The sequence below is a fragment of the Falco rusticolus genome, chromosome 7, assembly GCF_015220075.1.
Source record: "Falco rusticolus isolate bFalRus1 chromosome 7, bFalRus1.pri, whole genome shotgun sequence".
NCBI lineage: Eukaryota > Metazoa > Chordata > Aves > Falconiformes > Falconidae > Falco > Falco rusticolus.
Genome location: NC_051193.1, coordinates 42006175 through 42031071, shown reverse-complemented (window position 1 = coordinate 42031071; position 24897 = coordinate 42006175). Strand labels below are relative to the sequence as shown.

Genomic DNA, 24897 nt, shown 5'->3' with positions numbered 1-24897 from the left:
CTGCAGTGGGTTCCTTCCTTTGTTTTGGCAGCTTTAGTCTCGGTCCTCAGCACGCTGCAGGGCTTGCATGGTCCTGGCGGAGGGGAGGGGAAATGGAGGCCTCCCCTCGCCTCAGACTTACGGTGATGGCGTTTCCCTCCTTAGGCTCCAGCGCTGTTGCCTGTCAAGGCCCGTATCGAGGGCACCTCCCTGAGGCCCCCGGTGCTGGGGGCTCTCCCTGCCTCCGGTGCCCAGCCGTGCCATACAGCCCGGCCCTGGCACTGGGTGTCAGACATGGGGCACGTCCGTAGTTCATCTATGAACACGGGGCTGACCAGAGAGAAAACAGCTTAGAAGTGTAAACACTGGGGCAATACTTGATGAAGTCAAGCTATTTGGACGATGCACGAGCGGGTTAAAAAATAAAAGTAACAAATGGGCTAGTCATGAGAAAACTAGCGGTCTGTGTTCCCCCAGAGGTGAATGCTGGTCCTGAGGGGATGCCCCTCCTGCGCGTTAGCTTGTAGGAACTGTGGTGGCCTGCTGGCACAGCGCTAACCAGCAGAACCCTCCCCAGCCTTTGGGCTTCAGGCCACTCGCCAGCTGCAGGAGTGGTGGTGTCTGGGCTGGGGAAGCTTGCCCCAAAAGGCTCTGAACACCGATCATCAGACCTCAGACTTTCTATGTATCTGCAGGAGAGGAAAAGAGCATCCCCCTGCCAGGGCTCTATCCCACCCCCAGTTCGAAGCTCAGCTGTCTCCCACCACCTGCAGCCCACGGAACAGCTGAGATACTCGGGGAATGGCTGCCAGGCTTTGAACTCAACATACTCCTTTATTCTGCTAAAAACATCAGCGCTGTGGGCCCACAGAGTGAATTGCACTGGAGGTGGGTGGGCGCAGGAGGTGCTGGGTGTCCAGAGCTGTCCATCACCACCAGGTGAGCTTCCCCGGGAGGGCTGGAGTTGCTGCTGGGTGGGCAGTGCCCCTTGCCCCCAGCCCTGGGTTGCCAAACAGCAGGAGGAGGTGGTGGTGAGGCTGAGGCACGGCCCGAAAGCTGCCCTGGCACAGGGCACAAGGCAGGACAAGGCACAGGGCGAGAGCCTGACTGGGGAAAGCACAGCGGAGCAGGGTGCGAGTCTCCCAACCCCATGCTGAGGAGATCATGCTCTCATCAACCTCAGGGAAACACACGCAGGAACAAAAGTGAAACCAAAGCTGTTCCACAGAATCAGTACTAAAATGTCAGTTAATCCAAGTGCAAAAGTAAAATTTTTACATACTAATCTTCATTTAAATTTTGAGTATTCAGTTTCTCCTTTTTTTCCTCGTGGCAGTCTCTGCCACTAGCATCACCCATACAACCCCTTGCAAACTCACGTCTACATGTCACAATAAATTCAGACAAACCCTCAATTATCCATACCATCCCCACCAAAAAAAAACCCAAACAAAAAAAAAAAACCCAAACCAAAAAGAGAACCCCAAACCCAAGAAACCAAACAAAGCACCATAGAAACGCAGCCACCTCCAAAACAATTAGACAAGTTTTTCCACAAAAGATGGTGGCAACAGACAGAACTTGTCTATTGCTGCTGCAAAATCAACAAGAGGAAAAATAACGTTACTTGATGGAGCTATTATAAATACTGTTTTAATTGGATATTCAAGTAAGCACAAACATTTGGGACCCAAGGACTTTCTTGGCCTACAGCATCTCTCAGCTCGCCACTGCAGGGCTTGGCCTTGGGGCTGACACCAAGCGCCAATCCCCAGGCAGTGCTTACATGAGTGCCCTTGCTAAGAGTGCTTGCTGCTTAGCAAAATGTAATGCTACTGGGTGTGATACATCCATCTTTCCTGCACCAGACAAAAGGATCCTGATCAAAAATCCTGCTAGGTTTTGAGAAATCAAGAATTCCCTATCCAGGATGATGAAGGAAGAATATGCGCAGAAGCCAACACTAGAAATAAATGCTTATGTCCAGCAGCAGCCTAAATCCCAGTGATGTTTAGCTGTGTTACACAGTAAAATAAAAATAGCCGACTTCCCACTACTGTTAGAAATTACATCAAATCTTCCTGATACAAGGAGGTCCAAAGTAACTGCTAACAGCTGCACTGGGGAAGGATGTGAAAACCAAATTCTCACAAAAACAGGCTTCCCCCAACATGCTGCTCGCCTCGCTGCCCTACCCACTCACAAAGAGAAAGCAAAGCAGAACTTGTTATAAGGCATTTATTTTCATTACGTGTTGGAAAGGGACAATTCTGTCATCAAACCAATTACAGAGATAATGCCACAATACCTACTGCATATTGCTTTACTGTTGAAACCAAACATTGTCCAAAACAGGTGCTTGGAAAATGAAAAGAAAATTAATATATCACCATCGAAATCAACGCCGTTAGATGAAAGCACCATCTTCATTGTCAGATCTGATCAGTCATGCAATTGAAGACGCCAAATAGCAAGTATTTTTGGTTTTTACAGTAAGCCATGATCTTTTAAGGGTTTATATAATTCTATACAAATTTAAATACAAAATGGGAATCATGTTCCAGAAATCATAGTGAACCGGGCTGAAGCAAATCACAAGACACTTGTTAACACTGTACAGCTGGATTTGAACACAGATATCAATGGACTTGCGAAACCTAGCACACACACAAAATGGTCCCCAAGATTCAGCCATGCTTCGGTGGGGAGCAATGCTGGAAAGTGAAAGAGAATATCCAATATTATTCACACCCGGAGGGCCAGTTTTCTCAAAATTGTTGGGATCCCACGGAATTGTTGTTACTCCATTTTAAGAACGACTGCATTTTAGTATATGGTTCTCACAAGGGTATACATGAACTATATCAAATACCGAATCAGAAATAAATAATAAAACATACATCTAATACATCTTTTATTTTTAATATTCTTTTTTACAGCACTAACTTTACAAGAGGATAAACAACTGATTTTTAGGGGCTGCTAACATCTGAAACAAAGTCACTATTTTATACTCAACATATACTCAACCTTTTAAAAACTTTATATATGTATATATGACTTTTCACACAAAAAATGTTAAAATAATTTATATCTAAAACCTACTGTGTAAGGAACGAAGAAGGAAATAAAATGTGGCTTTCCTTAAAAAGGATGGAAGAGGAAGACCTGATTTTAATGAACTCCACTGTTTCAGCTATTTCCGTAGTTTTAAGAGATTTCCAGGCCATCAACAAAAACTTGCCAGGACATCAGGAGCTCTCTGCAAACTCATGGCATGCTGGGCAAGGTCACCTGCTAATGGGCTCATGCGGCCCACAGGCATCTGCCAACATCAGCCTCAGTGGATTCAGGGTAAGAAAGGTGGAGAAAGAGAAGACATCTCTCCAGGTTGCTATTCAAGAGTGAAATTCTAGACCACTGGTATCACAATGTCCACTGGCCAGATTTTACTCCCAAACCCTTACCTATCCTCGCCCTACTTCTGCACCACAGATACAGGATGTTTTCTTAGAGTGGATTTTTTAATTCCACAGGAAAAACTGCCCCAGCAGCAGACCCCAATAGCCACCTGCACGCACACAGCGAGAATGATTCCCTTTGCTTGCTATAGGTGCTGCTATGCTTGTGTTACTGCGGAATCCAACATCTCAATTTATACCTGGATCCTCTCAAACTTCAACCATCTTTAATAATTTTTGTGGCCATGTAAACATGACTGAATCCATGGAGGATCTGAAACCCACCTGGTCAAAAGCTCAAGTGTTGATGGCCTGGATCTACAGAGTGAACAGGGAAAGGAAAGGTAGTGAAGATATGGAAAGTACTTTTCTAGAGGTTACATTCCTCTGAAATAGATATTAAAGCACTATTACAAATAAAATCAGCAATGTGATCTGCAATGGTGTGTCCATTTATCTATGAAAGCAAGAGGAGATTATATTAAAGGAAATATTTTAATCTACAAAAAGCATTTTCACATACTCCTAATTACAAAACACAGAGTTGAAACACCATAAAGTAATTGTATACTGAATACAGAAATCAATATATCTCTTACTAAAAAGGAGAGAGGAAAAGAATATTAGCAGGGTAATGCAAGTGAACTCCTGCAAGTGTGCACATGGGGAGACTGCTACAAACTCAAAATAGACTCTATTCACTAAAAAACCAAAACCCAAGATTTTCTGCACAGCTGTGGAAGGCAAGGCTGCAAGCTAGCATGAAAAAACCTGACTCACCTGTCACTGCTGCCACGCAAAGACTTTGGGAAACCAGTGTTAGTCTAAGAACTGAGAAGCCTGGATATTTTTTTTTTTTTAAGGATGGAAACAACAGAAGCATTTTTCCTTTGTCTCACTCTCTTTTGCCAGCCAATTCAAACACCTCTGGGCCCATGTATTCTGGTGCCTTTGGGCTGTATCTTGCCTCTGTTATCCACCTGGCTGTTCCCTGGCTGGATACAGCCCACAGTTAATCTGGAGAACTTGAGGCTTTAACTTGAGCAATCCTTGTTACGTTGTGAAGCCTCAGGGTCGGGTTCTTGATTTGTACTCATCTATAATGAAAACAAATTAAACTGGCAGTTTTCCATCTGAGCAACCTGCTGTGGACCTCCTCTGCACAAACATTCCCACACTGAGGATGGAGACCTTCAAACAGCTTTATCACTCCAAAAGTCTGAGTAGTATTAATAAAAATAGTGCATCTATCTACTGACCAGCCTGGTCAGTCGGCTCCTACAGCACAAAGGTTGAATAGCCAGACATGTGGTTAACCAAAGGCAAAACAGCATCGGCCCTGCGGTAGTTCTGCATTACAGAAACCACCAGCATCAGCACCAATGCTCCTGGCTAGCTGCATTTTTGCAGATGGTTTTCATGCAACGGTCAGGATGTCCTGGTATGGTCATTACAAACCCAGGCATAACGCGGCAAAGTCAGCTAGAGGGGGAAGAGGATGGCAATGACTTTACATCACAGGCACTAATACCACCGCTCAAGTTCTCTTCGACAGGGAAAAAACCTTCACCTGCTGAACCTGATTACATAATTACAGTGGAAACCAGAGTCCCATCTCCTCTATTGCGCTGACACAAAACCTGGAGAAATTCCAGTCAAGCTGTTCTTGTGGATTTCTAACAGTGAAGCAGAACAGAAATAGATCCCTAAGAAGCTAACTGGTGACCATGTAACTTTAATAGAATTGCTCTCATCAACAGCAATAACAGCTATGCCTCTGAAAACACAGCAGAACATTTCCTAACCCACAATAACAAATTCAAATAATTCAAACAGACATTATGGAAAATCCCCCTTAGATTGTCTGCAATTTTAAAAGCAAAGGCATTCCAGTATGGTCTAATATTACTAGACCCCCCTACTTTTACAAAAAACGACAAGACTACAGAATATCAACTAACTTACTGTGAAGCTTATCTTAAATCAAAACTATCCTGAACTTACCACATGAGGCAGCAATTCAGAAAAGCACTTTAGCACAGGCTTAATAACATACGCATGCTCAAATGTTTTGCAATAACGTAACTGTATGTCTGGATACTTGGTAACTTACAGATTTGGCTTTTAAAAGCTGGTCTCCCAATTTGCCCCCGTGATTTAGCAACATTCTATTACATGAGCCATAACAATAATTTCTGCAAGGAAATATAGTAGTACAGCAATTGCATGGTAATTTATGTGAAAACTCTATTGTAATGCCACATCACAACAGGCACCTGCATATCTGCACCTGGTAAATTAAAGTGATACCGATACATTTGATAAATAAAAAATAAATTACAGACTATGGGAAAAATGTCACTGCTCACACCAATGACCTAAACTTGTTTTTCTAGTTACTGCCAAGGTCTGGAGTAATATTTAAATATAGTATTTCTGCAAGCCTTCAGAGAATTACAAAATAAACTTCTAACAATCATTTGTAAACAAGTTTAAAATGCACAATTATATTTCAGTAGTTTATTTCGGAGAAATAAAGCAGTGCAAAATAGGCCAACCAAAATTCAGAAGGCAGCCAGGAAAATAAAGTTCTTATTTGATGTTCTAACTAGGAAACAGCATACAGACATTTCCATTGGATCCAACACTCAGATTCATGTAAACATACTTAGTTTGAAAGGTCTTGAGTTACTAACCCAGTTTTAACATCATTGCTTCTTCCCCACCACCCAATAAAAAAACCCCCAAACCAAAACCCCAAAACCCACCCCCCAAAACCCAAGCCATTGTAATAAAGGGAGCAAAAGGCAAGTCTACAAACACTCCACCAGCTGGTTACAAGAAAGTACCATACAAAAATATGCACTGGCAAGTTCCTTCCTGAGGGTATCTTTTGTTACACATGTAACATAAAAACACTTTTTATTTTAAACAAACAAAAACAAACCCCAAACTGCAGATGTCAATTTGATTTCAGTCATGGCTTTACGAAAGGTTTGGTCTATCGTGAATGCTTTTATAAACCCTTACCTATGTACATCTGACTTATACCACGACCACCCGAGACCTGCGAGCTGCAGACAACATGGGATCCAGCAGCCTCAAAGCATACAAGCGTCGTGAAGCGTGCTCAGCTCAGAACTGATCTGCAGTAGTCAAGGAAGTTGGCTGCATTTATATGCACCCTGGAATTTGACAGATACCACACTCATATGGTCCTTCCAGTCCCTATAGCAATATCTTAAAGTTAGTAACCCCTCTAGAGGTGAAATAATCTTCTCTTGTGTAAATCATCCTTGAAAATCTGATCCCAGCTACTTAATTTTCTTAAGTAAAAAACATGGTTTACACAAAAGAACTGCTACACAACACTCCTCAAAACCTTCTGCCCTCCAGGACTGGTACCATCAGGTAGGGTGGTGACACCTTTTACCTGGTTTAATCCTGTCTCCATGGTCTACCTGGGCTTTAAGCTCTAGATCCCTTCCTTTTGGGTAGATATCTAACACATGACACCAGCCAAACATTAAATGCTGCAGTGATGGATGCTTTTTGAAAACCTGCTATGGAAAGACAGAAATTCCCGCATCTGCAATCTAGGAGCCTAACTATGGCAATTTTCTTTACCACCCCCCCTCTAAAACATATTTTAGGGCTTATATGGGGAAGGGAAGGCCACTCTGTCTACTGAAATAGTGTCTCCATTGTTAGCACTGACAGACTTGGATATTTCCAGTTTAGTGTTCAGAATTGGCAAAAGTCACAGGAATTCTTAACAGCAGAAGATGCTGCCACGCTAGAAGATGCAACAGAGGGTGAACACTGTAGATTTACTGTGCATCTCAAGAGATACAAAATAGCTTAAAAACAGTATAAAGCACTATTGTAAATTACCACACAGCCTCATCCAGCAGCTTGCAACACAATGTGGTCTCTAAGCTGAAGCTGCTGTGTACTTCTACCTCATATAAAGGTACACAATTCTGTTTATATTTAATTTGCAAAATAAAAAAAAAAAAAAAAAAAGCACAGCAGTATGGATCTATGGAAGGCAGCAACTCCTTAGGATCCACAGATCAGGTGCACTGCTCCAAGGAAAATGCACAGCTCTGCCGGCTTTTTTGTAGAGCTGTCCTACAGACCTCACAAGTGCAATGGAGGGACAATTACATTCTCTGCTAAGAGATGAGCTGCTTCCATTAACTTATAGGATTTCACCACTAGCAGACGACTGAAAGGATGATATTTAATCTACTAAATCACTCAGTCTAACTATTGGCACCCTGTCTGGGTCAAATGTGTTGCTGTTGGCGAGCGTGGTTAGAAGCTGCTTTTGATAGAAGCAATGAGGCCTGGGGGAAGAACTGCAAAGCTGGAAGTGGGGTGATCACCTTGGTTTTGCACCCTGAACAGCTAGTCTGCTCTCTCCTACTCAAAGTGCCACAGCTCTGCAGCAAGCTACCTGTCAACATCTTGACTGCTCAATGTTTCAAGAGATTTGGTTTAGTGATACTGAAGTTGTCTTAGCTTTCTTTTGCAATGGCCTATATGGAAAAAGGAAACGGAATATTTTAGGCAGAAATCTTTAGCACTGATACATTCAGACACTGCATTTCAACATTATCATCTTCTTGATACCACATGAGGTCAGATTTTAAAATGCTGGTCACCAGTGATTACAAAGAACAATAGAAATGAAAGAGCAACCCTCCCACAACGAAAGGACTAGTGTTAAAACCCACGTGTGTGTAAACTCACTATAGATTTGCAACTGGAACCTGATGAAATGGATCTGAATCACTTTCTCACCCTCGCCCTTTAAGTCCATTTCATCAGCAAATCAGGTTAAATCAAATGGAAGGTTTTTTTTTATTTTGATTTTTTTTGTGTTGTGTTTTGTGTTGATTTTTTTTCCCCATTTTTCACAATTGTATTGTTACAGCCTGATCTGGTTCTGGGACCAATATTTGTATCCCTGTGGCTTTCTCAGTCCATGGCATTGGCAAGTTATTGAGAAGAAGCTTTTGTTGCCAACGTAGCGACGCAGTGCTGCTGGAAGCTGGGGGACACTGCTGAGTTGCAGCCTAGTCTCTGGTGTTGCAGTTTTACTGAGCTGTTGGTCTCGCTTTCCACAATCCAGGAGGAGTCTTTTCCCATGACGCTGAGGCAGCCTGTGCTAGCACAGCATATCCGCTCATCCATGATCCCACCGGTCTGCTCTGCCAGGAGCTTGCTGTGGTTTAGCTGGGTCACCTCAGGTGCCTGACCCTGCAGGACAGCAGCTATGTGGTTCAGGAGATCCGTGAAAAATTCGGAAACACCCTCATAACCTGAAAAAAGGGAAAATGAAGGAGAAAAAGAAAAGGCAATTAAGTAATTTTCATAATTTCTTTGAAAGCTTTTTTCTACCAGTTTATTTCTTGGGCTGTCCTTGGCCTCCAAGTAATACTAAAAAGGCTTCTTTTCCATGACACTGTTTTGAGTGACTGCAAAAGCAGATTAGCATAAAGAGGAGCAAAGACCCTTGCTACAAAAATACTTTTGCTCAATAAGAAAAACTGTCACCTTTCAGATCTTCTGTTTCTTTTTCCTCCCAAATATGTTTGTGTATACATAATTTTAAATATATCCTACCACTTGTTGCCAAGTCCAAGTTTTCCCTAAGTTACAAACTCTGGTATAACACTGACCTTTCACAACCTCTTTCCAGGTTTACTATGGAAAGTATCTCTAGTGCAGAGTTTCCTTAAGGGTCTGGACCCTCTCTAAAATTTGCCCAGCAATACCCTCAGTTAGGGAAACCTCAGAAGACAGCGGGGCTGGCTTTATGCCCTACAGAAAAGGCAGCTTCCCACTGTGTAAGAAGCAGTGTGATGCTCATCTATCTAACCTAACTTGGTACTTAAAACACGTTTTCCGCTATGAGCAATGTCTGGAAAAACACTAGAGGGATAGTAAACATGTATCAGTGGTACAGTATTTGGTAGAAACATCAACCTTTTATTTCAGTACTGAAACTACCTTTCACCATGTATTGTTAAGCGATTCCAGACAATTTACAATGCAGAGTTTAACAACAAATTTACTAGTTAAAACAGTTACTCAAATACCAGGGGACATGACATTTTTGGTGACACAGAAGTGTGGCAGTGGGTGTGCAAAGCTTCTGGCTCTATTTTAAACACCAGTACACGCACAGTTTTATCATCACATTCCTTTTAAAACTGAACCACACATGCAATATTGGTACATCATCTCGAAATGGATCTTAACTGCTACTGCATTACCTAAAATTATCAATCTGATTTAGTATTTAGAGGTGACATATGACATACAGTGTATTTAATGGGATAGGCTGATTGTTTTAAAATGTCTATAAAAGTATTCTGAAGGTGATCTGATATTAATACAGGAAATTGAAGCGATAAGTAAGTTTAGCAGTCCCATGTGAATAGCACACATTCACACAGCAGCACATGAGCAGAATCAGAGACCACAAAGTGAATGCACGTTTAAAAACACTCTAGTGATTGGTCACAGGGCAGAAGAGTCCCTCAGATCCATATATAATTCAATTTTAATCTCCATTCTCCTGTAAAGACCAACTTCCTTAGGCAGTAAAATCTCAACTTCCTGAAAAACATCAGGTAAGAGGGTAATTTCACCTTAAGATAAATGTGGTGAATTTATGGTGTATTTACAACACATATATTAACTAATTGACACTTATTGAGGCTGCTACATTGCTTTGGATGTTATTGTACTTGGTCACAATTCTCCTAGATACTTAAGAGGTCATACAAAACACCAGCAATGTGAGACAACAGCTCCCAGTTTTCCTTTCTCAAAGGCCCTTAAACAGATTCACCAAAGAAATCTGCTATTTAAAAATGTCAAGTTTCCCAGTGCCCCACACGATAATCCAACGGTCAGCAGGGAGCAACTAGGACTTTTATGGCTAGTTATGGGAGCCAGAACAAGATCTCCAGCACTTTGACAGAGGTGCTTGTTACACTTTCTTGCTTATGTAAAAGCCATGGGATTAGCCTTCAAATCTACTCAGAGTGTTTCAAACACCCCAGGAATAAGCCATCTCCATAGAAACAGCTTTAATATTCAGAGAGGAGATCCATAGTACCCTAGAGTGTTTCATGTCTGCTCACTGAAAACAAACCAGCCTTGTTTGAGGGCACCTGGCAAACTCACAAAGAAGTTGCTTTAAGTATTTAATGGCAATTAGATGGCCAGTTATTCAGTCCTGCAATCATCAGATGTTACAGTGTAAGGAAGCTGTACGTATCAGGCAGGCTTCCTCTGTGTAAGCCCTCTGCACACTGGGTGGAAAGGCCCAAGCAGTTCTGCCTGGTCACTCAGAAGAAACTTCACACACTTGTAAATAAGAAATACAAGGAAGGGAGGTAGAGAACATCTGAAAACAAGTACCTGCCCCCCTGACCTTCGTGGAGTCAAGAAATTCCTATGAGCATTTTTAAGCTAGCATTAGAGATGCTACCTGCCCAATTTTTTGGAGACTCTCCCTGATCTGGCACACATTCTGCTTTTCTGTATCTTCCCCTGGGCAGAGAGGAATGGACAGCCCATGTCCTGCATTTGTGGCAGTGTATTTACACACACAAAGTGCACATTCAGATCTGATGCTTCCAGCTACCAGCTATACGCACACAGAACCAGCCGCTCACCTATACTGGCGGTGGGCTGCAGAACATGTGCACAAGCTGCTTCTCAGGCTGGGTGAGCTCACCCGTGGCAGCAGGACACCAGGCTATGCAGAGCCCTTTCTCTCAGTTACCTGAGCTCAGACAAACATAAACCCCACATGCTATATGACTGTGCCAACAGTTAACTACCTCAGCTGGTAACCACTGCTAAATAAGAGTCCCAGTCATTTCCCATAGAACAGGAGGCACAATAGGCCTTTCAGACATTTACCTTGAAAATCTTTTTGAAGAGTTGCTGGTGCTACTGAAGCATGTGTCATCTGTTATCTTCCTACAGGTACAACTGCTCTCAATTCTGACATTAAACTACCGTCAAGATGACATCTGCAGAGTGGCAGGTTCAAATAAGCTTCAAGCCAGGTAAACAAAAAAAGACAGCACACAAGGAAGCCAAGCCTCTGGGCGGTTGGACAAGGCTTTGGCCTGGCCTGGCCCCAAGCTGTAGCTTGAGCTCCATGAAAGAGGCTGTGAATACTCCTTAAAGGATATCTCTTCCTGTCCCTTCCCCAAAGCAGTGGTGCAGAGATGATGTAGCAGGTCCCTGAAGCATTTAACTTGGCTTCAGTCTGGCTCTACTGCAACCCTTCCAGGACAGGATGACTTGAGGAAGAAGAGCAAGGGAAAGCCCTTTCCTGGGACTGAGAGAGGAACAGTGAGATCCCACTGCTGATGCAGCCCATCGGTGACTCTTTTGAGCAGGGCTGAATTTGAACTTCACATTAGGCAAGGTGTTGGCTCCATCAATGAACCCTTTGAATCATACTGGCCCTTGGAGGGAGATGCAGCTGCCTGGGCTGAACATGCTTTTGGGCAACAGTATTCTGTGTTGAGATGTAGCTCTTATTCTGCTGTATTTTACCTCATTGCTGCTTCTCCGACCTCAGCAGCCCTTGAAAGCTGCTCATCTCTCTCCGTTCTGCTACCTTTTACAAATCTGAAGGCAGTTTCGTCTACCCCAGCTTTCTCTCTTCCATATGTCTGGTCCCTGCTGCTATCCTCTATCTAGACTTCCTCCAGCTGGTCTTCAACCCATCCCATGGTGGTAAAGCTAGTAGCTACCTTCACCGACCCATGTGTTCACCACTAATAAAGTCCTGTGTGAGACACAATGTAGACCTGTGCATAAGAAGCTTCCTCGTGCTCTCAAGCCTCCTGCAAGGACTAGAACACTCTATTAATTCAATGTCTCTTCAAAGACCGATTACTGTGCAGACTAAAATACAGGACTTGGGCTAAATATTGAAAACTTCTGCCTTAGGGTAGAAGGACAGCAGCGCATAAGGCTGAAAGCAGTTCTGCAAACTTCTGCACAACAAGAAGGCATTACTACTCTTTAAATAGTTAAGTTTGCCACTAGCTGTTCCCCAATCTGGACTTTTTCATTTCATGAAAAGGGGAATTTCAGTCCGTGCAAAGTACCAAATCCAAAATACTTGAAAAAAAACCCCAAACCCCCAAAATATCAAACCAAAATGCAGGATTGCAAAAGAATGTCCTACTTCACTGACTTCAGGACCCAGTGTCTGAAATATAATCCCATTCACAAAACTGATATGGCTCCATCTGACACCCAATTTAGGTTGTTTCATTGCTCTTGGCAGAAGATGGTTTTCACAGCTCTTCAGATTCCATCAACACCATATGGCAGAACCAAGCTGCAAAGTGACCTGAGAATAGCAGGGCTGGAGTTTTAAGAGGAAGCCAGTCATTGTGGAGATGGACAGGCAAGGCACCACAGGGCAGTAGTGGGACTGAGGACCTGAACTGAAAGATCAAGAAGACTGAGGGCTCAGGGCAAGATCTCTAGATGTAAAGATTGAAAACTCAAAGTCTTCAATGACAGGTTAAACAAACTATGTAACAGCCTGTGTATGTCTCTGGAAACAAACATCGCTATTAAGAAAATGAGATTCTCAAAGAGAAAAACCCCATGCAAAACAGCATCACATGAGATGATGCATTCTGTTCCTGTGCTAGGCTACTGAATTTAGTACAAGTGACAGACCATTATTGCCTCTCCGTATAAACACTTTATAAAACTCCTTTTAACAATTTCAGTGGGCAACAAGCTTGTTTATTTGTTTCCGAGATCCATGTTGTACTAAAAAACCCCCAGAGGACAAATTTACCCATTTTCACATGCTTTAGTCTATTATTTTACTCCAGGATGCTCTTTCAAGAACCTGCAAGGATATTTAACTCTTTACAGCAACTCCTGGGCACATGTAATTTTATCATCACCTTCGTATTCCTGGTGTTTTCACTTTCGTGCACAAATGTCTTTTTGTGGGGAATCAATTTGCACAGGAAGAGATTTTCAAGGGGACAGTTTACTGCTTCCACCCCTCAACACTTTTAATGGCACAGAGTCTGGGAAAAAAGAAACCTTAGAACGCTCTCCTAAAATAGAATTTACTATTTTTCTTTTTGGCTTCAGAATGAGGGACAGGTCCAGAAAGGCCAGGTCCCAGCACTCAGTCCCATACTTCAGTTCCTGGGCATCCCTTTTCAGGGAAGGGCATAACAGCTGTGTTACAACTGGCTATTAAAATTTGACTGTACCTCCTTATAGCTGATATTTCAGCAGTGCATTCCATATCTAGATAAGGGTTCTGCCCTTCTGAGATTGAACAGTATCTGATCTCAGAACAATTTGGCTGCTACTTTCCTGTCCCTGACCTGGGAAGCAATGATGTGAGACAAAAGCAGTAGAACTTCACACGAAGCATGCACTGCACCATTTCCACAAAGCAAGAGTGGAAAGGCCTTTCTCACCTGGGAATGCATTTATATCAATGACCGCATGCTGCCCCGTCTGATTGTTAATGATGATATCAATTCCAAATAGGGAAACTCCCAGAGCTTGCCGCAGCGCCTTAGAGATTTCCCGGATGACGTCGTCATTTGGCCGCTCAAACACTCCTTCGATTTTATCCAGCTACAGTGGAAAAAGACACATTACTAAGGGACGCTGAAACAGTCCTTTTAGTGGAAAGATTGAATTTCAGAGGTTTCCAGGTGCATATTCACTGAATCTAATTGTAGTGAACTGGTGGCATGAAACAGAGAAAGACACCAAAGAGAAACTGCTTTCATAATGCAGAATCCTTCCTATATTGGAAGTTCACCTGCTCTAAAGCAGCTAGTTCTTCCTCTTCATACTGGTGCAGCTCCTTGAGACAGAGCAGTGTAGGAATCAATGGAGAATCAAGCTTGCTGTTTAAGGTGCTAGATCTACACCTTAAAAAAACAAATACAGCCGGGGTGTTTAACCCTGTGCTACAAATGTTTTGGATATCATTCTGTTATTTCAGTGTAGATTAAGGCCTATGTTAAAGGGCTGATACCAGACTCCCGTGGTTAGTCTGAGCCACACAATGCAACTCAGCTGTTCAAGGCAGAAGCTAATTCAAAGGGCATATCTTTTATGCAGGTTTTCATGTACAAATTATTCTATAAACATTTATTACAGTGAATAGCTCAGGTTATTTATGACTAGAATATGTAATTTTCTTTACTTTTGAACAACATTTATGCACCAGAAGTGTGCTGCTCTGCCTACAGAAGCATGCGTGGAATACATAAATGTATGAGAGAGATGGCAGGTAAACCACAGGAGCACTCTCTTAAGTTTTAAAGTAAATTTAGCCATAAAGGGACTTATGACTAGCACAGTTACAGTTTTAACATTTAGCATACCTATCAGCATTGTACACAAAATTTAATCATCGCTGACTACAAAATTAGTCCCCAGTAGAGCTTGTGAAACAGAAAAGAATCTGGAGACTCAGAGATTGAAAGGACCCAGTCCTGTAAAGTGACTTGCTCAGCAGCTGAGTACCCGAGAACTTGCTAGGATTCATACTTGCAAAGCTTATTAACTGGCAAAGCAAGCATGCACCTATGCAGCGTGCTGCCACTGCCAGCCCTGGAAGATAGGCAGAAATGGTCCCGTGGTCACAGCTTGGCCGTGCTTGCACGGCAGGCGGCTACTGACCCTCTGTGCCCTGCCCAACGTGACTTCTCCACTTGTCTTCCTGCTTTTTTGGACTCACCACTTGTCTTTTCTCACATCCTCGAAGGATGATTCATGCTTATTAAGCTCTCTGGACAGGAAAAGGCCAGGTATTTGCATTCAGAACCTCTCTGTCCCTTTGCCTAGATTAGCTTGGGGGAGTTCAGGCCTGCCAAGCAGCAGAGCCCTGCTGCATCAGTGCTTCCTCACCAGAGCTCGGTAAGGAAAACCAGAGTGGGGACACGGTCATGCTGGTTCATTGTACCGAACAGACCTCAGCCTGCAACACAGAAGCAGGCAACTTGTGAAGGAGCATCACTAGCTACTTGTGTTTCAGTAAGAATGGACTAGTTTTCCAGCCGCTGTAGAAGAAAAAAGACCAAGTGTACTTACTGCTGTTAAGACAGATGAGGATTCTGGTTTTGAAACATTGTGGCTGTTGAAAAATATTGATTCCCTGTCTGGAATTAAAAGCAGGTTGTAAATAACTTTCCAAAGGATTAGTACAAGGAACAGTAGATGGCACTGCAGCCCCAGGGAATCTAGTCTTGAGCCATACTGGGCAGACCCCCTCTCAACCCCCCGCCCAGGCCCTCTCCTGCCTGCTGGCACTCAGCTGCCTGCACAGGCAGGGACCCACCGCCCGGTCACCCACAGTTTTCACACCTCGGACCACAGATAAATAGAACTGCACGGGGTTAACGGAAACCGGTTTCCCTTCCTTCACCAAAGCCGATTAAGTTCAGTAAGATAATGTAGTTGATTTCTACTAATTTGCTATACTCAAAGTGTCAGTTCCAATGGGAAGGTGTTTGAAAGAAGGGAGAAGCAGCATTCACTGCAGGCAGTAGATCCATAGCATCCAGGGTACACCGAGATCCCTGCGAACCTGGGGAGGGCACCGTCACCATGGAGGAAAGCAGTAAATTTGACAGTCAGGACCTGTCCTTCTTTTGGAGGCACCACAGGAATGCAGGAGACACGCTGAGGTGACAGAAGCCACTAACATACCGCAGTGGAAACTATGGGGAGAGTTCTGTCAGCACCTCGCGCTCCACTCCCTCTGTGCTAGAGGTTTTACTGGTGGGGAGAAATCTACCACAACAAGTCTCCCTTTGGGATGCCCACTGCAGGAGATTGATGGCATCATACACACAACTCACATGGGAACACCTGGACCAAAGTCTCAGCATGCAGGTGGCACCAGTAATAAAGTATTTCTGCTGTGCTTGTCTCTCTGAGTGGACATCTAAGAGCAGCCAGAGGGCCACGTACAATAAACATGGAGGAACTGTGAAAAGCAAACCCAAATCCACGCTGCAGTCTGACACCACCACACACTGTTCTTCCTTTCCTCCCATTTAGACAGGCCCTGTACCTTCAGACAGTCAGCTCCTGGAGTGCCTCATAGCTGCCAGATCTGCTTAATCATCAGATGTGCCTAGTGAGCTGCCTGTAGCATGGGCCCCTTAAATTCTCCTGATGCGGGTAAGAAAGCGAGACACTTATCCTATATGTGCCCACAAAATTTATTTTTATTTGGGCTTCCAGACAACTTTCAAGTCTTACACTAAAGATGAGACATTAGCTATGGCATTCTTAGAAAGATGCCTTAAAACGCTCCCTTCCAGCAAAAATATAGACCAACTGTACTAATAGTTTATATGAACACAGATTCTGGGCTACTTATAGAGCAGGCATAAATGTAAATACTGCCATACACACCTATGGACAAGGACTTTTACTGGGATCCTACAATACATATACTAACAAAATACGTATTTGTGTGCAGAATATATGCCACAGTGAGCATACATGGACATACTAAGATCAGCAGGAACCACTAAGAAAAGTGACAAGAAACTGGTACTTGTTCATCCTTCCCCTTCACTTTGATACCTCCTCCACTCCCATCCCCACCTCCTGGATTTGTCCAGTTTCAGGTAGATCATGCTTCCATCCTTGCATTGCTAATTCCTTTTTGCTTCGGATGGGCCACAGAATGGAATTCTCTGGAAAGGAGCTTTTTTTCCATAAAGGAAACTTAAGTAATCATTAATTCAAACTCTTCAAGTGCTGCTTTCTAGTGACATATAGGACGATCACTGTCCTCACTGACAGGTCTGTTTCTCCTTCCCCCCAATACAGCTGGTATCTATGAACCAAAGGACAATTCCCACCAAAGTTTACAACACTAGGTCTCACATGAACAGAGAGGTTCACTTAGGGGAGAGCACAAGTGATCTTTAATTTAAACACACATACATAGTCAAGGTAAAAATAGGGAGAGAAAGTTCTGAAATGATGGAATCCAGGAAATTCTCTCCAAATCACATTTATAAACAAACTCTGGAACAAATGACATATGAACTTACTGCGGAATGAGAGAATTTCCCTCTCTCTTCCCCTTTCCACATGACATAAAACACTGTTTCCAACAGGTAAGGTTCAGGTTACCATTGCTTAAATATTTACTATATGAATGTCATTCGTATGTATTCCAGAGCAGATGAGTTATCACCCTTCCTACTGAAATAATACAGAAAAGGAAACACGGTATGGAGGATCCAGCTGCCTTCCCTTCAGCAGCCTTTTCAAAGGTATTATCCTTTTGAGCTGTTTGCTGCCAAGGCTCTGAGAACTGACATTTCCTTTTAAATCAGCACAATGTACCTGAGATTCCCGCAGAGAAGTTTTTTAAAGACGGTCTTTTCACCACTGTGTAGGACTCCCCAACCACGAAGACTTTATACAGCACAGCATTGTGATTGATGAAGCTCTGAATGACGCAAGGGGGGCGAACAGCTTTCAGGCCCTCCTGGTTGAAGATGATCGCCATCTGGAAATACACACACAGTTGTGCACAAGTCTTTCAATACTTTCACGCTTACCTACCACTCGACTACCAGTGAGGGGAACATCTCCTAGTGGATGTGTGAATTCCTTCTCAACAGCTAGTCCTATTTCATTAAGTTTCATTTCACTGACACACAACCCTCCAAATACTACTGGCAGTGCAGTTTTCATTTTCAATCAACATTTTCTTCTCAGCTCTTTGCAATTTCATTTGTTGCTTTTAGTTGGGAAGCTGCTGCAACTGCAGGTACAATAAAAGGGTAAAACATTTGACCAACACAAATGACAAAGTCTGTACTGAATACAAGTGTGTACCATGAGAACACAGAAGGAACAGCTCTGTGTACTAACTGTACAAGTTCTTCCCCGCAACTCTATTTCCCATGGTTTGGTTCAGTCCCGTTGCAATGGCCTAAGCACCAGAGTTTCACCCACATCATTAGAGAACTTTTTTCAGACCCTAGCAGCTCTTACTGCTAGCAAATGCTGACCTAATCATTTTCTTGGCTTGATTTCATCCCATTAACTCCAAATGGATAATCCTCTTGAAGGTACCGGAACAAATACGCCAAAAAGGAAAGCATTTAGAGGGCCTGAATGAGAAAAACAGCTGCCTCAAACAGCACAGAAATGTTGCTGGTAGATGCACAGAAGTACTTTGATGAGCCAGCATACCTTCACCACAAGTTACACTGCTCTTTCCATTGATTCCTCCATTACCATGCTTACATGCATATATAATTATCCTAACAGCGGTGCCCCATTTTGCAGGTTTGCTGTTGGGAGTATTGATGCACATGGCTCCTACGCAGAACCAGCAGTAAGCACCATCATGGCACAGGTGATGAAATTACATTAAACCAGTGTTGCCCTACACAGAAGCGAGCATAAACTCAGCTTTGCTCTCCATCCTTAAGGCCCTGAAAAAGCTATGCTCTAGTTATCTGAATACTGACCTCTCTTCATTACTGCTGTGATGCTGGGCCTTGTTATCCACAGTGGCAGTAGGGCGTGCTGGTAGTCAGGTGAATATGAGTAACGACTGTTCAAGGCCAGAGAACCTGACATACATTTCATCTTCCTCTCCTCTGGGCAAAACTCCCTCACACAGGTAGGGATGCTTTGGTTAGTGCAACTTACCCCTCCGAAAAGCCTTGAAGACATCAGCTAATCATTCAAGCCTTGAGCCTGCCACCTACCTCAGTCAGTGCAGGATGCACAACACTTACTAGAAAAGTTCCCAAGCTCTGAAACACAAGTTTTCTTATGCCTGTTAATATTTTCTCATTGGCCTGCCTAGACCTACTGTTTTGCTTAGGATGCAAGACAATCCAGAGAAATTAAAGAGAATTCCTCTGGGTCCTGCAGTGACTCCACAGTAATATACAGAATAAAATTGGAGCTTCCTGCCTCAGCACGGTGCAGATGAGTTATACTGTTTGCTCTTTCCATATGCTTCCTGTCAGTTTTCATGCTTTCTGAGATTAGCTGTATCTTAGTGAAGTCAGGGTCACTGGAAGGAGTTTATGAAGAAACTGTGCCACTTTTCATGCTCTCTCTCACATATTATATGTGATCAGCTGGTCATCTGATGTACGCTGTACTTTCAGACTGAATTTTTGCTAACGCCTTAGTTTATTCCTGTAATAAAAATAGCAAATACAATAGGTTTTATTGTTTAAAAACATAGCCATGGTAAATAATGTAGCGATTACATACTCATAGTTAAAAGTCTGCGCGCATTTCTGTCCTTATTCCTCCTTATCTGGTAGACCACATTAGATCACATAATTGTCTGCATGCATGCACAATGACTCAGTAGATTAACATTTTCTGAGTTCAAGCCAACGCGTGCATTCAATACCTACTTGCAGATGATATTCTTACTCTGTCTCTGTTACATCAGATGCTACTTACCTGATAGCACAGAGTGAATTTGTGAGTGGTAACAACCTGTGCAAGAAAAACCTACTCTAACCTGCAGAATCATCCATCAAGATGATTCACAGCAACAACATCGTACCTCATTTGTCTCTCACCAGTGGCAAGAAACACTGCTTTCTTCCTCCTCTTGTGTAGGCTGTTGGCTTTATAGTAGCTACAACATCATACTGGAAGAACTGTGCTGTTCCCATAGTGTTCTCTTCAAATATTTGTTAATTAATCCCCGCAAACATAAGATGAGCAGGTACTTATAATCCTATTTTAGAAGCATGGAAACCCAGAGAGTTTATCTTCTTGGCACAGAACTGATCTAGGCTACTGGAAACCATGTGAAACCTCTCTTCTGCAAAGCTCTGTGCCAGCAGCCCCATGGCCAAGCACACAACCCATACAACTCCTGTGGTGTTGCGTTATGCTGGTTCACTGCGATGTCTCATGGTTTTTGGCATGCATGAATACAGCTCCAAGAATTTGCTTGCAGGGTGCACTTGCTCTTTGTCATCTAGCACAGACCTGCTGTCTTGCAGTTAACATGGGAACAATACCTTATATCATAATTTCCAAATAGCATTCCTTATTATAAATGCAGAGCTCTTCTGAAGGCAAAAAAACCACGTTTGGCACCAAGAATTTTTACTAACAATGTCCCTAAGGAATTCAGACTCAAAAGTACAGCAGCTCTCTGCCTTTTCATTTCCCGTCTCCTCAGCGTTTAGAAAAAGAGTCATTCTAGACATATTTTTTCAGGTTATGGGTCTCAGTGCTGTCTCACATGTTCTGACCTGCTGGCAGCTGGGAAGGACAACCCCCAGGCATCATCTCTGTTGAAGTCTAACAAATGGTGCTGGCAAAGTGGGGTTCAAGCGCTGAGCTGGCTGATGCAGAGGCCATGCAGAACTGTGGGACACCACAAGACGACTAACAGCATCCTGGCTTAACTAGCTCGTGTTCTCATTGCAAAATGCAGAGCCTGCCAGCCTTGGCTGGCACCAAACCAAAACTCAAGCCTTCACCTCCACCTGTCCCTGTTAGTCAGTACCTGAGCTTTCTGAACAGTCATCTTATGAAGAAAACCAGGTTTCTGGTCAGTCTGTGTTCTAGTTCCAGTGTCAGCTCTGCACTGGGAATATCTCTACAGAAAATGAAGCAATTTACCAAAAGCCAAAGAAGTCATTAATAAAATGGGCAATAATTTCTTGCTTCTAGATGTATGGTCCATGTTTTAGACAGATTGTACTGAAGCAGAGTTTTTCTTCTACACTTCCCTTACTATTATTGACCATAAAACAGCAGTTACAAAACATTTCCTCTCTGATCATAAGTAAGACTTTTGGATCGCTCCTGAGAACTCACCAGTTCCAGAAGTGACTACTACTACTAACTATGTAAAGCACCACACAAGACTTCAGGTTTTTTTCCAGGGGTCCTCCTAGGTTCTAGTCATAAGTTCCTATGATAAAGTGCAGCTTACAAATTTTGGTGTAATTTTTGCTCAGAAAATGGAATTCTGGCAGGAGGCTGAGTTATGTCTGCACTGTATGAAATAAGAGCAAAGAAAGATTCACCAGGGAAATGAAGTCCAAGCCTGACTGGCCAAGCACTGGAAAGGTTCATGCATTTCAGGTTGTAGTTGCAGAGGAGCACTTGACATAAAACTCAGCAGAGAAGCTGGAGTCTTAAATTTATTAAAAATCCAGTGCCAAAGTGTCCTCAGGAATGATGGCAAAAATTTATAGCAGCTGCTCTGGCAAACTAATGGGACTGTCTGTCATTTTGTAAAATGATCCAAACCAAGGTCTGTGTGAAAAATCTCGCACTTTTAAAAGGAAATGCTGGTCGCTAAAGATTTCAGCCGTAGCCATTCTGCTCATCTGGATTTACATTTTACTTCAGACCCTTCAGTGCTCAGAGATGCTGCAGCAACATACTGCATGTTTCAGGAGCAGCTGGGAAACCTGGACCGATAACCACATTGTTAACAAAGGAAGCCAGGCATTAGGAGAGCCAGCAGTGAGGGCTGGATTCTCAAAACTAAGCTGTAGTAAGCAGGAAGGCAGGAAGCACAAATGGAAAAGAATTAAAACAGGATTCAACTCACCTCAATTTAGAGGCTGCTAGGCTCATAGGGAATGCATGCCTTCCAGGAATACACAACCACTTTAACTGCAATTGCCTTACAGGAAGGAGGGAAGGCAGATAGTTCTACCAGTCCTGTTCTCCCCGCAGCTCCAACCATGTTATTACAAGTGAACAGGCCTGGAAACTGTCTCTATTTGCTATTTTCTTCCTCTCAAGCAGAGGAACCAGTTGCTTCATCTGCAGCACAAAACCATTTCTCACCTGTACCACACACATGCTGGAAAAGAAACATGGTGGGATGGAAGCATCACTTAGTGTGAGCTCCCACCAAAGGAGAGGCTGAAGGAGATTCCTTACAGACAGAACTGACTGGAGACTGCAAACTGCTAGAAGTAACTAGATGACAGAAGCTAGAAACCGCCAGAAAGGACTTCCACGTCAAGAGGTCAAAGTTATATTTAACTTAATTTCAGATAAATCTGAAGAAATAATGCCATAATTAAACATGAGGGAGAGGTGGGGGAAGGGAAGTCATTTGGGCATAGCCCTCATTCTGCCTACTGCAGGATCAGAAAGGACCAGCCAAACCACCATGGGTGGACGGGAAGCAGGGGGATGACACTGCAAAAGTTTTTTAACTCACCTCGTGAGAGTTGGTTCCATGGGCCACTCTGGTTTTACATACTGGGTAAATAAAAAAGAAACAACAATGCACCACTGAAACAGGACACACAAACCCCTTATAAATCCATTCCCACCCACACGTGCAAACACTGGAGTTCACCAGACCAAGGCATTGACTGTACTAGACACAAGTGACAGTCTCTGCTTGAACAGTGTCCTCAGTCACTGCAAAGCCTGGCTTGCTCCAAGCCCTGCTCTCTCAACTCCTCCCTGTAACTATGGTGCAAGCAGAGGTCATTATTAGGACTGGACAGAGGTGCAAAGCATCAGCTGTCAAGTTAGTACAGGTACTGGTATTGCGATCCTGCAATCACAAGTATGTGATTTTGGCTGAGGCTGGAGCTACTTTAAAGGTACCAAAACCCGCCACTGTCCTGAAAACAAGGGAACTAGAACACAGTGGAAACCAAGTTCTTTCCCTACATTCCTAGTTTTGGGGAAGAGCAGGAAACTGAATGGGCTGAACCAAACTAAGATACAACATATTTTTTGCAGGCATAGAGGGGGACAAAAAAAGTAGTAAAAGCCCAGCTCCTTCATATTCCTCACCTGCTCTGTATATCCTGGTTCTCATCTCCATCCTAAAACCAGTAAGAGGAAAGAAACAACATGCTCCTGCAATTATGAAACCTGAGAAGAGCTGAAGACCCTGGGACCTACACAATGACTAGAGCTAATGAGCTAATGTTACTTTTATGTCAAGCAAAGGAGATGAAGACTTTCAAGTAGGGAGGGGGTGGATAGAATAACGCTTCTTTGGAAGAGTTGTTGGAAGAGTCAAATTGCCAGGCAAGAGGACAGGCAGCTACGAAAGGCAGATGACCTGCACTAGAGTCCAAAATAAGTTGGTAACTTGAAATTTTGGGAAGTGGTATATGATGTCCCACAGACACATGCTCTGGAGAGCAGGAGTGTCTTTAAGGGGGGGGAAAAAACCAGAGAGGAGACAGAAAAAGCAGTCTCACGATACAGTTATATTAATTTTCAGTGTTATTTAGAGGGGTTGATTCTGGCCTTCTGAATATATGGACTATGCTGCTGTCTACTAAGCACTAGCCAGCCCGTATCAAGAGAACAATGTGCATGGGTGAGGGAGGCGGGGGTCAAAGTCATTCAGTGGGCTTTAAATTACTGCTCCACAATCCAGTTTCAGGAGGCCTGCCTCGTTTGGGACAGCAATGCTTCTTCCACATGACTTTACCCCTGGACCTTACAAATGAGGCAAGCACCAAGGGAACAAACACTGACTAACCAATTCTGCTCACTTCATACTGCAAGGAATCAAATAAAGGAACGAATTAAAGCTCAAGCTCCACAGTGAAACTTGCTACAAAGCACAAACAGTTCATAGCAGCTGTTTGAGGCTGTGGGCCCTTGGAGCCTGCTATGTATGGCGATTTTTACATTCTCTTCTACTCCCCAAGATTGTATTTCTAGCCTGGACCAGGGAAAGGGAGGGGTGGGTGAAAAAAGGGGGCAGTCAGCAAGGCAGCAATTTTCTCAAGAAAAATAATGAATGCAGCTGGCAGAAAAAACTTCTTGCACAAGTACAGAGCAAAAGGCTAATTCTGTTAGAACTATTAGCATTTCCCAGGAATGAACGTTTACTGTAGTGAGGTGTCTAAATTAAGGAACATCAAAAAAAGGCAAAGTAAAAGCTGATAGGGAGGGGGTTTGTTCCATATTCCAAGAAGAGTGCTTCAAAGCATTTGTTTCAGGAAGGTTTTAACATCCCTGACACTTCGGCAATGAAACCTATGCTCCTACAGCATTGGCTATGTCTTGGGGGTGCATGTGCAATATTCAGAACCTACTAGAAGTACCAAGGAAAAGCTCATGTACATACTGAATGGGAATGCCAGTCCATTCTTCTCTATAAGCTGCAAGGTATCTTCTCCACAGGCACTTGTCAGCTCCATAAAGGGTGGTGAACAGATCCTCTCATCTGCAAGACAAAAACCCCACAAAACACAAAACCTCAAATGGAGATAAGGGATTTAGCTTCTCAGCTGCATCATTACCAGCTCTCTCCAAGTGCTTCTTGATAGTCAGCTTTACTTTAAAAGTTGATATTAAAGCACCAGAAAGATGGTCAGCCAGACCTGAATTTACGTTTCTGAAAACATTTCAGAAGATGAAA

General features: G+C 43.2%; 1 protein-coding gene across 2 annotated transcripts in view; it reads right to left on the bottom strand.

Moving 5' to 3' along the window:
* Positions 1 to 2876: 2876 nt before the first annotated feature.
* The window catches only part of ITPK1 (inositol-tetrakisphosphate 1-kinase), a 149366-nt gene continuing 127345 nt past the window's right edge, over positions 2877 to 24897 (bottom strand). The window contains exons 6-11 of one of the 2 annotated variants that reach the window (XM_037394329.1): positions 24604 to 24702; positions 22717 to 22757; positions 17868 to 18033; positions 15588 to 15655; positions 13955 to 14117; positions 2877 to 8770 (exon numbers count right to left, since the gene is read on the bottom strand). In XM_037394329.1, the coding sequence (XP_037250226.1) occupies positions 8448 to 8770; positions 13955 to 14117; positions 15588 to 15655; positions 17868 to 18033; positions 22717 to 22757; positions 24604 to 24702 (860 nt within the window). In that variant the 3' untranslated portion in view covers positions 2877 to 8447. The remainder of the gene's footprint in view (positions 8771 to 13954; positions 14118 to 15587; positions 15656 to 17867; positions 18034 to 22716; positions 22758 to 24603; positions 24703 to 24897) is intronic. The other variant, XM_037394330.1, reaches the window with a different exon arrangement.